General features: G+C 32.4%; 1 protein-coding gene, 1 long non-coding RNA gene and 1 pseudogene across 2 annotated transcripts; 1 reads left to right on the top strand and 2 right to left on the bottom strand.

Moving 5' to 3' along the window:
* Positions 1–1,397: 1,397 nt before the first annotated feature.
* On the bottom strand, positions 1,398–3,952 carry LOC129294532 (uncharacterized). The gene is made up of 5 exons (XM_054932956.1): positions 3,427–3,952; positions 3,214–3,327; positions 2,156–3,084; positions 1,556–1,676; positions 1,398–1,471 (listed from the first exon to the last, which is right to left on the bottom strand). Exons 1-5 carry the CDS (start codon positions 3,950–3,952, stop codon positions 1,398–1,400), a joined length of 1,764 nt encoding a protein of 587 aa, XP_054788931.1.
* Positions 3,953–10,236: 6,284 nt separating this feature from the next.
* On the bottom strand, positions 10,237–11,741 carry LOC129294531 (UNC93-like protein 1; annotated as a pseudogene).
* A 4,061-nt stretch (positions 11,742–15,802) lies between these two features.
* Positions 15,803–16,915, top strand: LOC129294131 (uncharacterized). Its single transcript, XR_008589301.1, has 3 exons — positions 15,803–16,198; positions 16,283–16,411; positions 16,892–16,915. It is a non-coding gene; the product is annotated as an uncharacterized LOC129294131 (long non-coding RNA).

Here is a 16,915-nt window from a genome sequence, read left to right as displayed (position 1 = left end):
TTATCCCATAAGAGGCTCTAATGGGCATGATTTAGTTCAGCATAAATGCAAGGAAGCTAAAAAAATCTTATTAAAATTACATTTTGGTCAATAAAAACATGCATGAGTTGTGTAGTTGAAAAACCATACCGACTACTCACATTCGAGTCATTCTAAATTCAAAATGTGCCACTTTAGTAGCGCCTGAAGTGGCAAAGAATTTGAGCTCAAAACAGACAGAGAAGCCGATCATAATGTGCAGCTGTATATGCACTAATAATAGCGCTTGAAGTGGTAGAGGAGTTAAGCCCTTGCTTCTAACTTCATAAAACCCAACCTTCATTGCCTTTGTCCTTGTGTAGTCCTAATCGGTGCAACCACACTAGTACATCACATGGTCCACTCTGCACACCAAACTAGTTTGAAAGCACTTCATAAGCATGACAATGATGTCATTTTCACATGGAAGATGCCTTCCAACAACAGCTTAAGGATGTGTGAAGTTTCTTGTTCTGCCAAAACCAAGGGAAATAGGCTGAGGGAAAAGACGACACCCACTATAAAGGCAGTAGCGCTTGATGATGAGGATGATGAGAATCTAAGAATGCCTGTGGTTTAGGAGATGGTAGACATGATCGGTCTTTGGATGAGGCGAGCTTGCTTTCAAGACACAATTTATAAAAGCTTTTTTAAAGGAAAAACCCAAGTTTTGGTCCAAGATAGTTTCATCAAGTTTTGTTTTTAATATTTATAACTTTTTTCACTGTTTTCAGTCCTAATAGTTTTAAAAAGACTGGGTGAACTTAATTTTCTATATCCCTATAGATTTCATTTTTCATTGATTTTAGTTCTTATAAGAATTGAAAAAAATTATAATAATTAAAAATAAAATTTGATAAAATTATAGCGATTAAAGATTATGTTTTTTCTTTTAAATAAAAGGCAAAATGGTGCTCATATAGCTATAACATTGAATCAGAATATTCATATAGGCTGAGGACTTTGCCGGTGATACCGATGATAGGGAAAGAAGTCAATGTCATGAACGACGCTGTTATTTGTAAACTACAGTACAACCAAGCAAAGATAAAGGTACTGAAAACTGGATCAGCTATTGAACCGGCCACGGTCGGGGGTCAGGGGTCAGGGATTCAACCGAGGGTCAACCCGGATTCAAACTGGACATAATAAAATAATATGATTTAAATAAAAACAAATTCTCTAACACTTAATACCTTATATAATACTACATACAAGTCCAACATAATCATCCAAACATCATTAAAAACACATTTAAAATATTCATCCTTACAATCCTTTAATCATCAAAAAATCTAAAGCTAATAATAATCAACACCAAAATCCTCATTAATTTCATTCAAATCTCTGGGAGTAAGGATTGAAACATTAGGAAATGATTAAGAGAAACCAGAACCACTTCCAACATCATCATTCAAATGTGAATGCTCTGAAATATTCATATCTTCTTCACCTATTTATGACAAAAATTAACATTAATCATTATGTAAAAAATAATTATATATTATGCAATATAGACATGTTAGTAAGTATGAACCTTCATTATTTCTCACAGAAATTGATGAAGCTACAAGATTCTCATTATGTATAGCACTTTCCAAATTAGTGACATCATCAGCATCAAACTCTAGAGCTGGCTCTTGTTCCTCTTCAGCAATCTAAAAGTCTAATTTGTCAATAGATTCATAATCAATTGGATCAAAACTTGTCTTTTTCTTTAATTGACTCCTTTAATGAGATCAAAACAATCAAATATAAGTATATGTCTACCACGAGATAGTAATAATAAAATTTTTATTTATTAAAAACATTCATAACTTTTATTTTTATTACCTATGCTTCAATCGTAGATTGTAGTTTGTAAAGACTAAATCATTTAGTCTTTGATGTTCCAATCAATTTCTTCTTTTGGTATGGATGCGTTCAAACAAACTCCAATTTCTCTCACAACCAGAAGAGGAAGAAGTTTGGCTAAGAATACGCATTGCAAGATTTTGCAACTCTGGAACAGAACTTCCATAAAATGATCATCATTCATTTGCAAATAAAAGACAATTAGTTATATGTTATATGATAAATAAAATTACCATGATCATGTTAAATATTAACACTTATGAGGGTCTAGCTTTTGTGCTACTATATGACATGAAGCTTTATCAAAAGATTCTTTACGGTCACAATACAAGCTCAACTGCTTCATCATCACAATATAATCAACATCTTCATTTTCAGTTGATTCAAATATTGAAAGCATAGCATCCATTAACCTTCTTTTGTGAACGGAGTCATCATCATATAAGAAGGCAGGGTTCAACAAATATGCTGCTGCATGAAGATTGGTCTTCAAGTGCTTATCCCATCGGGCTTGGATAATATCTGTGTAAGGCTTGTATTGATCTTTCTTATTGTTGAAGACTACCTTAATTTCTTTTTTTGCCCTTTGCATGCCTTCATAAACATAAGGCAAAGAGGGCTTCTCATCTGAATCAACAATTCTCAACAACTTTATAAGAGGAGACACAATCTTCACAACTTCAAGACATTCATTCCAAAATCGATTATCTAATATGATGGCACTAACAATTATTCCGGCTTCGGTCCTTGATAATTTATGATCCATAAAATGCTTATCAGTTATTAAAGCTTGCAAGTCATGCTTTTGCATATATATGCTATGCAATATGATAAATGTTGTAGCAAACCTTGTCGCACCAGGATGCATAATTTCTTTCCAACCCTTTCTTTTCCTAAGCCATGACAGGAAGACCATATGATTATAAACAAACACAGTGATCTTTGATGCCTTTGTTGTAAGTTGTGACACATGAGACATACTTGCAATGTCTTTCAAAGTAAGATTCAAGCAATGAGCAGCACAAGGTGACCAATAAATACTTTTATATTTCTCTTTAATCAACTTACCACATGCTATATAATTAGCAGCATTATCAATCACCACATGCACAACATTTTTGGGACCAACCCACTCAATCACTTCAGAAAATAATGAGAATGAAGTCTTGGCATCTTTCACTAAATCAGAAGCATCAACAAATTTCATAAATACTATGTCATATGTAGAATATACAAGAAAATTTATCAAAGTTCGTTACCTCACATCTGTTCAACCATCAGCCATGAGTGTACATCTATAAGTTTTCCATTTAGATCGATAACTCTCAATAAGTAGCTAACATTCTTTTTTCCAATCATTCAACAAGTTAACTCTAAATTCATAAGTAGTAAGACCCTTAAACCCCAGCCCAATTGAAGCAATAGCATCCACAGCTTTCTGAAAGAATGGGCAATCTAATGCATTAAATAGAATGCAATTGATGATAGCTCATTCAGCAATGGCCATTTTTGCACCGTGTTGTGCTTCTTTAGTTGCATATGGACTCTTAATACCTGGTTGGGAACCTAGAGTTGTCTTAGGGGTAAAATAATTTTCAACTGGCATAGTAGGAGGTTTCTTTTTACTGGCACTACTCTCAGGGATTGACTTAGATGGAGCAGGTACATTGGGTGCATTAACATTAGACACATGTTCTTTCATGTCTGCTTGTACATCAACAAGCTTTCTTTTTTTCCCACTTTTTAATAATTCTTGCATCTGATGACGAACATCAAAAGAAACTTTGCTGCAGGAAACTACATTTCCACTTACACCAGTAAGATGATGCTTCAATCTATTTATTCCACCTCCTTTATAGCTCAATGCACAATAAAGACATGTATACACATTTTTGTTGCCCTCTTTTCTTAAAGCAACATGTGCCCATGCAGGATCTTTTTTTTCGCGAACTGATGGGGTTCCAGATGTGGAGTCATTATGGCTAGCAGGGGCGGAATTGTTGGAATTAGGAGTGGGATTGTTGGAATTGAGGGTAGGATTCTCAGTTCCATCACTACTAGAATTACTTCCAATATCCATATTATAACTTTAATCTGCAAGCTATGATAATTTCAACATAAATAAACATATAATGCAAAAAAAAACCAGAGCAGCCAGAGCAATCATAGCAACCAGAAATCTAAAATACAGTACATAAGAGCAATATAAAGCTCGAATTAATTTTCAACAACCAGAGCAAATCAAAATACATATAAAAATCACAAACAAGATTTAGAGTTCAGACAAAGTCACAAAGCACGGCATTTGAATTCCAAAATGAGAAGAGGTTCTCGCCTTCTCGGTTTACGTATTCAGACAGAGATGAGAACATGAAGCTCAGATTAATTTTCAGCAACTAGGGCAAAAATTATATTTGATTATTTTCTAATTTTCTAACTCTAATTCTAAATTCTTATACTGTCCGTAGCCAGTGACTGTAATATTGCCATTCACAAATTTTGAAATTCAGACACCTTCCCAGACCACGTTAAACTCCTTGAGATATCATTCCGTCCACAAGCTCGTAGAGGAGAGAGAGAGAGAAAAGCATACCTGAATCAAGTGGGGGGAGAGAGAAAGCAGCTACCTGAGAGGCTCGTACGGACCATTGAAGCTCAGGCAAGATTTAGACAGAGCATAGCATTTACTGTTGAAGCTTTGAGGCATAGATGAGAGATGAGATAGGAGATGAGGGCGAAGCTTCGAGGCAGAGATGGTCATGGGTTCAGCATCCAGATTCAGCCATAGATGAGACGCGAACCTTCATTTTTGTTCAACCTTCATGGTGAGAATACGAGATCGGAGATTCAGAGATTAAGTTAGGACTTTTGAGTTCTGACTAAAATGGACAGAGGAGAGTTGAGACGCAGAGGAGAGAGGATGCGAGAATACGGACCAGTGGACCACCGTTCAACCTTGAACCTTCGCATTTTTTTAATAATATGACCCCCAAAATGACGTCGTTTTGGGGGTCAGTTTCTTTTAAAAATAATAACCCGCCCAACCCTTTTTTGACCCTGCGGTTGGGCGGGTTCACCCAAGTTAATCTCGGGTCACCTGGGTCACATAAGGCCACTTTGGCCATATGAACCGGACCGAACTGGTCTTCGGTTCACTGGGTCACCGGTCGGACCGGCCAGTCCAGTTCGATTTTTAGGCCAAAAAATGCAAGAATTGAAGCCTGGTCAACGGTGCAACAGTCGGAACAAATAATTGAAGGCTAGGGGTTTCTTTCCATTCTCCTTTTTCATCTCTTTTCCTTCATTTTTTTTCATTTTCTAACCTTCAAAATTGAGATCAGTATTTGAATGATCATGGGCTTATATAAAACCGTTTTTATTTTATTATTATGAAAACAAATGTTTGATAAAACATTTTTTAAAACTAAAAAAATAAAAACATGTATTTTTGTATTCTATCTTTTTCTTTAAAATGATAATCTCAAAATATTTAAAAAATATTTTTATTTTTTATTCTCTAAAACAATTTTTTTTCAAAATATTTTTTTAAAAATGCATTATTAAATAAATTTTTTTATTTCAAGGAATTAAAAAATATTCTCAAAATAGGTTGTGAAATAAGCCCTATCTTTTTCTCTTATTTTAATTTTCTAACTATAAAATTAATATTTAAATATTTTAAATTTAACTTTATATAATATCTTCATGAGAAAATCTAAAAATGACAAAACAATATTTTTGAAATATCTAGATGATAATTAAGTAGGAAATGTAATAATTATTTTTTACTTTATTCATTAAAAAATATAAAATATTTTGAATTTTTTATGATGTAATCATTGTCTTTTTTAAAATATCTCTATTGAATAAATCACTTTATATTTATTATATGATAAAATAATCTAATAAATAGGGATAAATGTAAAAAAAATATGGTTAGTTTGAATATAAGTGACTACTTTATTGAAAGTAAGATTCGATTAAAATTTTTTAATAAAATGAATAGTTTTAAGATTGTTTTGTAATTAATTTTAATATGAAAGTACTATTTTACCCTTGACAAAACCCAATGAATGCGCCCTTCTTGTTCTTCTCTCCGGGCGTTCTTCTCTGCAGGTGAGATAAAAATTAACAGCCACTAATACAAAAAAAAGCGTGTGGAATATTTTCAAAGCCAGATTTAAGGCCACATCTGAGCCTCTCTTTGGTTTCTATGTCACCGTCGTTGTTGACAACATGGTCCTCTGGTTGGCGATGTAGTTAAGAACGCCTTTTCGAGGACTAGAGCTAGGGGTGAGCAAAACCGAACCGAAATCGAAAATTGAACCGAATCAAATCGAATTTTGTCTATTTGATTCGGTCTATTTAATTTTTCGGTTCGATTCGGTTTTTTTATTTTAAATATTTCGGTTGATCGGTTCAATTCAGTTAGTAAAATTTAAAATTGAATAGACCAAACCGACCGAATTACATATAATTTATTAATTTATAAATTATATTTAATTTATAAATTATTTTATTTTTATTTTTATTTTTTATTTTAATAAAGAATAAAAAATAATAACATCACTTGAAACCCCATTTCAATCAGTCACTCTCATCAGTAGGTGTTGTGACTGGATTATGGGGTCATTATTTGATCATCGGTGTTTATTTGTGGTTGTTTATTTGATTATCCATGCCTTTATAATATTTGGGCTTTATGTCATATGAGTGCAATTAGAATGGGCTTATATTAAAAAAACGAATAGAAAAAAAGGCCCAATTTTATAGTGTTGTTTGTTTTAATATTTAAAAAATGGGCCTAATTTTAATAGTCAAATATGAAACCGAAAAATCGAATTAACCGACCGAACCGAATTATCAAATTTCGGTTCAGTCCTTGTTTAGTTCGGTTGGCTTATTCGGTTCAATTTGGTTTTCATTTTCAGTGTTATTCGATTGATCGGTTCTGCATATTTTGAGACCGAACCGAACTGAACCGACTGATACTCACCCCTAATTAGAGTACATGAGCCCCTGAATCCTCATATTCTTGTCCTGAAAAATCTGTTTGTACTGAACAAATTTTTTCCTTGTGATCGAGATGCCGTATTGGATTGAAGGCTCGGGAAAGTGAAATCTCTAACCAAAATTCATGCGCTTGATCATGGATGATGAATTGCTGGAGCTGCAAAGACAATTAAAATTCACACAGCAGGCAAATTCAAATATTCGATTATCGAAGCATTGGATTGAAGCCTTGGGCAAGTGAAATCCCCAACCAAAATTCACGTGCTTGATCATGGATGACGAATTGCTTGAGCTGCAAAGACAATTCGAGTTCACACAACAGGCAAAGTCAAATATTCAATTATCAGAGTGAAATGACGTTGGATTGGTTCAGAAATTAGAGGAGCTTCGCATCAGTGATTTCGACCTTCTTCATACCGTCTCTGGGAAAGAGCGCAGCACTTCCGTACACTTTCTTACTTTTCGCCGTCACTTCGCATCCACGGAGTACGTTGGGAAAAATCTAATGGAGTTTTGTTTTTCTTCCTTAATTAACTCTGTTTTAGTATTTTTGATCGGTGGAAGAATGAAATGCTGAAAAATAAAGAGCACTTTATGTGCTTTGCCTTTAGGTTTGCCGGTTCACAATTAAATTTTAACCTCTTGAAGAATGGTCTCCACCAAGTTTCATATATATATATTGTGCCATGATTTTTGTTTTTTTTTCGAGTTTTTGATTCCTGGCTATCAGGAGCAACTGAGGAATGAGATGGTGGCGGAAATTTTAAGATAGTGAGAGAGTGGAAGTGCATGAGAATAAAATAATCTTTTTATATTAAAATTAATTCACAGTCAAATCTCTAAATTAAAAAATAATTATCATATTTCTTACTCTCTTGGTTAAAAAAAATGAGGCATTTTTAATTAAATTTTACTTCAATAAAGTAGTTATATACTTTTAAATTAATCCTATATTTTTATATGTATTCCTATTAAACATCTTATAATAAATATAAAATTATTATTAACAGGAACACTTTTAAAAAAAGACAATGATTACATTTCAAAAGACTAAAAATGTCTTATATTTTTTAACATACAATTATTTAAAAAATGCATTATATTTTTAAATGGAGGGAATAGTATTTAATTATTATTTAAATATTTTTCTATTATTCTCGCTATATTTTATTTTTACTATATTTTTAAAATATTCAAATCAAAATTTATTTGATTATCTTTTTTATAATTTAACATTTAAATCTTAATTTTATAAAACATAAAATTTAACGTGTGTTCAAATGATAATTGAATAGATAGAAAAAACAAATAAAATTATTATTAAGAAGAAAAGGAATGAGATCAAAAATGGGGAGAGGGAGAATCTCTCGTTTCCTTTTTCATTTTCTCAGTTGTTTTATAGTTTATACCAAATTTATAATGGAAAAAAATGACACAAATTTCTTTTCTTTAACTACAAATTCAGGTAGGTTAGATAATTCGTATTCTTAAAACATTTAATGTTTTTTTATGCCCAGCAAGCATATCTTCAACTCAAAATAGCCTTTCCGTGGAATCATTTTCCCGTACCACTTTCCCCCTATTTTTTCGTAAAAGGTAATAACATCTCACAACCGAACATGACACAATATTTTACAAGTACGATTTCTCGTTTAAATTGAGCACAGTCTTTGTTGTGAGTGGCCATTCCATTGCAACAATGACAATAATAATAAACCTTATTTCATTAAATAATGTTGACTATATAATTATACGATGTCATTATATTTTATTATTTATTAATCTTTTAAAAATATTATTAATTAAGAGATCTCGATTAACAACTTCAAAAAATATTCTCTTTAACCTTTCTCTATCATTCTTGACAAGACTTAAAGTTATCTATTTAACTTTTCTCATAAGTACCTCCCATGATCTTTTTTGTACATCTTCAAACTATTTTAAATAATTTTTTACCATTTTTTCTTTAATTAATAGGTGTGACGTCCACTTTTTTTTGTGTATGCTCGTTTTAAATTTTATTTTTATGTGTATGTCTACACATTTATCTTAACATTCTCATGTATATTACTCTAACTTTATGCTTTTGTTGTCCCGTTAAAGCTTAATATTCACTACCATAGATATTGTTGATCTTAAACAGTTTGATAAAACTTTTATTTACGTTTATTAGGCACTTTACGATCACAAATAACTCCTTTAGCTTTTCTCTAATTAAATCATCTAGCTCATATCATATGTGCAGTATCTTTATTATATTAAATAATTACTCCTAAATATCTAATCTTTTTCACTTGAGGTATAATTTGATCACCCAATTTTACTTTCAATTACTCCTCACTAGCCTCTTATTAAAATTATAATGTAGATATTCAGTCTTATTCTTACTCAGGCAAAAACCTTTAAACTTTGATGTCCTTCTCCGTAACTCAAGTTACAATTAATCTCTTCTTTAGCTTTCACAATAAGAACTATACTATCCACAAAAAGCATGCATTTAGGGGTTTTTTTCTTGAATATGTTCAATCAAAATATTTAAAACTAGGTCAAATAAATAATAACTCAAAGATGATCTTTGATGCAATCCAATCTTTATAGGAAGTCTTTTGTTTCGCCACCAAGTGTTCTTATACTACTTGTTGCCTTTTCATACATGTCTTGGATAGTTTAAATGCAGGCAACCCAAACACCCTTATTTTCTAATGCTGTTCAAATACTTCTCTTAATACATGATCAAAAGCCTTTCCATTACGCAATCAATAATTCATTACCAAATGGTAAACCAATTTTGATGTTTTATTTTAAGTATTTTTGTTGAACTTTTTCTTTTTTTCATATTGTATTCTTGTTGATTGGATACATGTTGGCAATAAATTAAAAGGGCTTAAAATTGATTATAGCTTGATTAGGAAAATGATTAAGAGACATTAATATTCTTTCTTGATCTAGGCTTCTAGTATTTTAAAAACCTACATATGCTATCAGTAGATCCCACATGCATAAGGTAGCTTCCTAGTGTGCATAATATGCACAAACAGAGATTTTGAGCCTCTCTTTTCACACCTAGCTGAACTTAAAACAATGAAAACATTTTTAAGTAAGAAATGCATTATCTAAAGAGACTTGCAAATTAATTAAAACTTCTGTTTGTCACCCTTTAAAATGAGTTCTTTACACACATTCCCAAGAAGTTTTACTTAGGAAATTATTTTTTCTCGTTGGAAGGAACCATTAGGTAGGAAGAATAATGGTAACAAAGGCAACAAAACAATAATATCTATATAGCTACCAACCAATCATACTCATACTGTTATTGGACAAGTCATTGTTAGCAGCTAAAGAATCAGGCAGTTATGTAGGTTCCGCTTCAGCCTTACTGTGCTCCTTCACAGCCAACATAACTAAAATTAATAGTATTGGGTAGCTTACTATGGTGAGCACCCAATTCACAATCAACTGTGACATGAGAGCAACTTTATGGGTTTCAACTTGCCAAGCTACTGCTACTCTTACACTTTGTATTCCTATATAGAATCCAGTGTACCTACATATATTCAAATCCCAATAGATGACTTCCCAGTACTTACATGTGTAACACATACAAATCAATATATTACCATGAAAAGTTTCCTGGTTCCACAACTAAGCATAAATCATGTAAAAAGTTGCTACATCATGAAAATGAATCTTAGCACCCAAGACATACACCTGTACGTGGCTAAGAAGTAAGAACTTCTCTAAAACCAAAAAAAAAGAGAATTATCAGCTACCAAGGGCTCCAATAACCTTTGGAACATGGCATCCAGCAACCTAAAACTAAAATACAACACAAATGGTCAAGCATATTCAAAGCTTAAGGCCTTAGAATCCAATTTTTGAGGTAAATCATCTTGGAAGTATCTCAACTGATTAGTTAGTCCATAACCCCATATAGAAGACCCAACAACAGCAACCACACAACTTCCTATAAACCCTCTCTTCCTTCAGCTCTTAAAACTAAAATCCATGATGTATCCAATTCCCATTGAGCCTACCATTTGTGCTCCCTAATAGAACACGTTGTTCAATCCTCTAGTCCTCAAATTAAACAGCACCCTATTAACATTATTGAACTAGTAAGTATAAAAGAAGTTGTTGCATCAGGCGGCGGGAACTATTATAAGGTTTTTCCAATCAACGAACAGCTTTAGAATCTCCAAAGCCTCGCCAGACATATTGGAGTACAAGATATTTGTACACTTTATCCCATCATCACGAACCTCCTTGCTAGGTGGCAAGATAGCTAATGATAAAATGGCCCCAAGAGACATGAAACACATAAAGCCTATATAGGTTCCATCATTTGTAGAAGAAGCCTTAGTAAGATGGTAATTTAGAATAAAATGAATTAACCTACCGATCAGGCTGCCCATGTTGAATATACTGCAGAAAATAGAAACATAAGTCCTTTTTCGATTTACTAGAGGGTATGATGTTATGCTAGCACCTTACATAAAGACCGACACCTACACCAAGAAGACCACCTGCGACTATGGTGAAGGCTTGATGGTCGTAATAGTTGTAGTAGAGGAAGGGACTGGAGTAGAGGATATAGATGGAGCAGCCTGTGAAGATGGATATGTGGGTCTGAGGATATTGTAGATTGCACCGCTGAGAATGCCAAAAATAGCGATGGTGGTGTAAAGGGCAGTGAGAGAGTTGTTGGATGTAGTGGGATCAACTTGACCACCACCTTCCATTCCAAAGAGAGCATTGAACATGCTAGGACAATAAAAGCAGACTAGACTAATGAGGATGATTTGAACAAATGGAGAATTGTACCTTAGAAGGGAATGATTTTTTATGCTTCCGGGCATCTGGGTACTTGATTCTTTATCTCCGACTAATCCTACCAAAAAATTTTAGCTAGCTGAGATCTGAGCTTGTCTCTGTGTGTGTGAAAGAAACAAGTCGCAGGGGGAGTAGGGCTATGGAAATTCATATTAGAGAAAGGGATGAAGTCGAGGAAAATAATGCAGGAAAAATGCCATGCACTGTCTTGTTACAATCACACGCCAGTACGCACAAAGGTTGTGTCTGTGAGTATGGGAACAAGAATCCTAAATGCTGAGCTGTATGCGTGAAAGAAATGGGCGACGTCAAATGATAAGTTCTTAAAGTGACGCTTAAAAGGGTAGATTTCAAATCTCATTCATGCTCGAGTTAGGTTGGATTTATTACTTTCTATATTATAACATTTTGCAATTCAAAGTTTGTTTGATTCCTCTTTCTCTCTATTTTTTTTGATGAAAAGTTTGTTTGATCTCTCTATTAGACCCTAACTGGTTGGGAGAGGGGAGGAAAAATTTTCCCTCCCTTCTTCTCTAAAACCCCCCCCCCATCCAAATTGAGGGATCCATCCTTTTGCTCCCCTCCCCTTTATCTCTTTTCTTTCCTTTAAACCAAACGCAACCTTAGTGTTGTTAGTAGCAAATATTGTTTGTAATACTAGTGACTTCCTTGCTCGTCCATTCTTGATTATAATTCCAGTAGATTCTTTGATTAGAGCGCCATCAATTTTCAAATTCTTTCTAAACTTAATCATTATGCTTTTCCTTCTTTTCTTTTTCCTTTCCCATAATAGTGATTTTTTTTATTGCATTTTGATTCGGTGGATAATACTTCCTTTTATGGGATATTTTTTAAAAGTAATTTTAATTTAAAATATATAATACTTTATAATTTGTATTAATTAAGCTATTTATTCAATTTTATCTTTTCTTATTAATGTAAAAATATTTAATACAATTGTATTATTAAAAAAAGTACATTATTTTTTTATAATATAAAAAATAATTTTTTTAAAATACATGAAATAATTAAAAGTGTCTTATAATAAAAATATAATAAAAGACAAATAATATACATCTAATTGATTATATAAGTTGTCAAATTCAAGTAAACTCGTATGTAAACTCAAATCTGTTAATAAATTGTTATTAAAAGTATACAATTAAATAATTAAAATATAAAGAAATCCTTTCGGTCTAAAATATAAGTCATTTTTAAGGAAAAAAACGTATACAAATAAAGTTCTTATTTTCATAACAATATATATTATTTCTCCTTTTACCCTTAGTTCTAATTACCAATGCATCTCATGATAAGTAAGAGATATATTTGTATAAAAAATTAGGTTAATAAATACAAGAGGTAAAATAATTTTTTTTGCATGTACTAAATTGTTTATATTTTGAAACAAGATTATCTGAGAGGAAGAGGAAATGTTTATATTTTGAACAGGAGTGAGTATGACCATAATTTAATTCATATGCATTTTAAATATAAATAATTGAAATTAAATCTATCCACAATAATATATTATCGCACTAAATGTAGAAATTCAAAATTATACAACTTATTTTTCTCTTTTATTTATATTAATTTTTTCCTTTTTGAGTTTCATTTTCTTTCAATTGGATCCTATTGCTTCTATAAACTGAATTCTACACAATATATACCTAAACTCGCTCAACTCGATAAAAATTAATGAATTTAGCAAGTATAATCAAATTTATATCTAGTTTGAGTTTACGAACAAAATGATATAATTTTGTAAGTTAGAAATGTAAAAATGATAAGTTTAAAGAGTTAATTTACAAGTTCAATCGAGTTTACATCTATTCGAGTTTATGATAACACAATTTTATAAGTTAAAATGTAAAAATGATTATTTCCAAAAGTCAATTTAAAAATTTGACAACACTACAATAGTGTCTCACATAGTGACACTTTTCCTTCTTGGAGTTTTATCTTAGGGCTTAGTTTGTTTAAGACTTCAAAAAAAAAGATAATTTCAATTAAGCTTAATATAAAATCATTATTAGGATAATTTTAAGCAGAAAATAAACTAATAAATTGAAAAGTGCTAAATTGGAAGATTGAATCTTTTCATTTTACTTTCTTGTTTTAGATTATAAGATAATATGAGATAGGACTACGCATACTAGTAAACACAATAAGGACACTTTACATACTTACTTTTTTAAAACAAAATTATAAACTTTAAAAAATATCCCTACACACTTAATCATTAGTTTATAATATTATTTTAATGCTTTCCCTACTTGAATTAATAAATTTTATATTTTTTAATTATCTTATATTTTGTGATAACAGAATTCTTTTGAAGTAATTTATAATTTGGAATAAATGGAGTATTGTTGATTGAATCTGGCAAGGTAAGTTTCAACTTTCACTGTCTAAGTCTAGATTCCTTAAAACAAATGGTATATATATAAAAGGTTAGGTAATCTCTTATCACAATATAATTGTAATTATAACTAGTGTCAATGATAATTTTGTGAGGGGTTTCGAACGATTAACTGTATGAAATATGAAAACAGAGATGGTTATTTTCTAGTCCTCCAAGACCATATTTTTTTCTTTATTCATTCGAAAGTGAAATTGATGCGACTCCGGAAAAGCTTACGCCACGCCCACACAACCACAATTGACCCTCCACCCAATCCAATTCAACAATTCGAATCGAATCACCTTCACGAACCATGCAATAAGATGGCAAGAAGCTATTGGCTCCATATGCACAGTATTTTTGTGCTCTTCATACTTGATTCAAGGGTTCAATGGTAAATTTATCTTTAAATTTTTTTCTCCAAAGGTGCAGGGCATTCTAAACTTTTTTTGAAACATTTTTAGCTCATTGTTAAATATAAAAAATGTTGACAATTAAACTAAAGTTTGACAAAGAGTTAAATGGTATATTTGTCTTGAAACTTTTATTCAAAGAGTACTAGGTATTCTAAACTTTTGTTTGAAACTTATTTCCCTTGAAGGTTTTAAAAGGAACACAATTTTATCTTGCCATTAGTATTGATCATTACTTTTAACTTTAATTGTCACTTGTAGGCTTGTAACCACGTAGCATTTTAAATTTTTTTTTAGAAAAATTCACCTAGATAGCAAGAATACCTCCATTAACATCAATAACAATAACAAGCACAACTCCATGAACATTAAACAAGAACAAGAACAACAAGCAGTTTCAAATCATCCGAACCCATACTTATATTCAAAAACAATTAACTATTTATTGAGTTAATCCATATGAACTCGGTCACATGAAAGTTCTCTTCTTCTATTTTGAAAATTCCATTATCTCACTCAACTATGACAACTTTGACCTTGACTTGGAGTCTTTTGAGAGTTTCACAATAACAAACTTGATCACGATGGCGGTGGCGAAAGTAAGGGCTTGGATGTTATGCGAGGAGCATGTTGCAAGTTAGGGGAGGGTGATGATAATCTACAGGAAGTTAAGAATGACGAATTTGCCTTTTATGGACAAAGCGACAATGTTGTGGGCTTAAATAGTCATTTTGAGGGGTGAAAGTGCTGAGTTAGATTTGAGACTTTCTTGTGATACTCACAAATCTTGGATACCTATTTTTTTTGACTTTACATTTGGATGTTAATCCATGGTAGCTTGGGAGCTTGCTGGTGGAAGAGAAAGAGAAAGAAAAAGACGACGATGCAGAAAAATAAAGAGTAAAATTGCTCTATTTTTAAAAACTTTTAGGACAAAAAGGCTCCAAACAAAATTCAGGATGCACAACACTCTTTTAAAAAAAGATTTAGGACAAATATGTCCTTTAACTCTTGGTTAAAATTTTAATTTAATGGTCAATGTTTTTTATATTGAACGATGGCATAAAAATACTCTCTTTTTAAAAAATTGGGGGCAAAATATTTCAAAAAAAAATTTAAAATGTTAGGGGCGCCTTTAAAAAACCTTTTAAAAATAAATTTATCATTTAACTCTCGATATAATTACAGACAGGCTTCAAATTTAAAATTTAAAAATAATAATTACATCTAAATAAAATCATACAAATTAAAACTATTTTCGGGTGACGAGCCGATCGCTGGCATTCGGTATTCCACAATCCACAAGCGCGGAGCAATGCAAGCGTCATCTATGGTGGTTTTGTCTATCTCTATCCTGTTTTTCTGTGTATTGTATTGGAGCATGTATACCATTGAGCACGAGTGTCACTAGCAATTGTTCTCCAACTTCAACGCACTTAACAGACCCGAAACATGTTTTCATGTACAAGCCATCTCCATCTCCACCACCTCATACACTTTCCCGATTACCATTAAAATTAATAAATTCCACCATAGACTCAGGCAATCGCTGGCTGCTTCCTCTTCTTCTATTCACTACGACAGTCTCCGAGTGCTGGAATGGGATAAGCTGTGCGATTTGGTCGCTTCCTTCGCTACCACCTCTCTGGGCTGCAAAGCCGTCAAAGTTCGTCTCAGCCTCCTTCCGTGGTTGTTTTTCTTTGTTTCTTGCTCATCTCCTTGCTTAATGTTATGCTTATTAATGGGGCAGGCCCAGCTATGGTCTCTGAATCAGACTTACGACGAGAGCCTGAGACTTCTGAACGAAACAAATGCGGCCGTCGAAATGCACAAGCATGGAGGTTGCCGACTGGACTTCGGCCACATTGATGCTGCCCTGGTCAGTGCGGAAATTTGATTCTCATGTACTTGCACTACTATTATCGGGAAGAATCGCAGGCTTCAGTGTCTGTCTGAACACTTGTCGAACTTCAATTACCATGTTTAACAAAACTGTGGAGTTAAAATCGTACTTCTGTTTTTCACTGTTTGTCTTAGCTGCTCATACACGTCATGGTGTAGTCAGCTGTATTACATAATTTCCAAGGATTTTACTGTTATGATGACTTTTGGGGTTTCATTCACGGTTTTTAGTTTTACTCATCCAGGTAAATTAATTTGAATTTGGCATATCACGTTGATTCCAAATTGAATTTACCTTTTCTCCAAGTTGTAACTCTGATTTCTTCCTTTTAAAAAAAGACTGAATGGTCCTCTTATTATTTTATTTACTCTGCCGGATATACAAAAGATAGTTTGCAGTGGTCTTTATTTTTGCCTTTCCTTCCAACTTGATGTTATTTAATTGAGATTCTTGTAGGTGGAGTCTGCAATTCAGCATGCC

This window comes from Prosopis cineraria, unplaced genomic scaffold (assembly GCF_029017545.1).
Source record: "Prosopis cineraria cultivar Desert tree isolate PC_DT_omini unplaced genomic scaffold, ASM2901754v1 PC15, whole genome shotgun sequence".
Lineage (NCBI taxonomy): Eukaryota > Viridiplantae > Streptophyta > Magnoliopsida > Fabales > Fabaceae > Prosopis > Prosopis cineraria.
Note: the sequence above shows the minus strand (reverse complement) of the source record. Positions and strands in the feature narration are given on the sequence as shown.

Coding starts and splice junctions, on each gene's coding strand:
- LOC129294532 (XM_054932956.1), bottom strand. CDS start 3,952: ATGGATATTGGAAGTAATTCTAGTAGTGATGGAACTGAGAATCCTACC. Junction 3,328..3,426: donor AACTCTAGGTTCCCAACCAG/GTATTAAGAGTC, acceptor TTAATGCATTAG/ATTGCCCATTCTTTCAGAAA. Junction 1,472..1,555: donor TTCTGTGAGAAATAATGAAG/GTTCATACTTAC, acceptor TGTCATAAATAG/GTGAAGAAGATATGAATATT.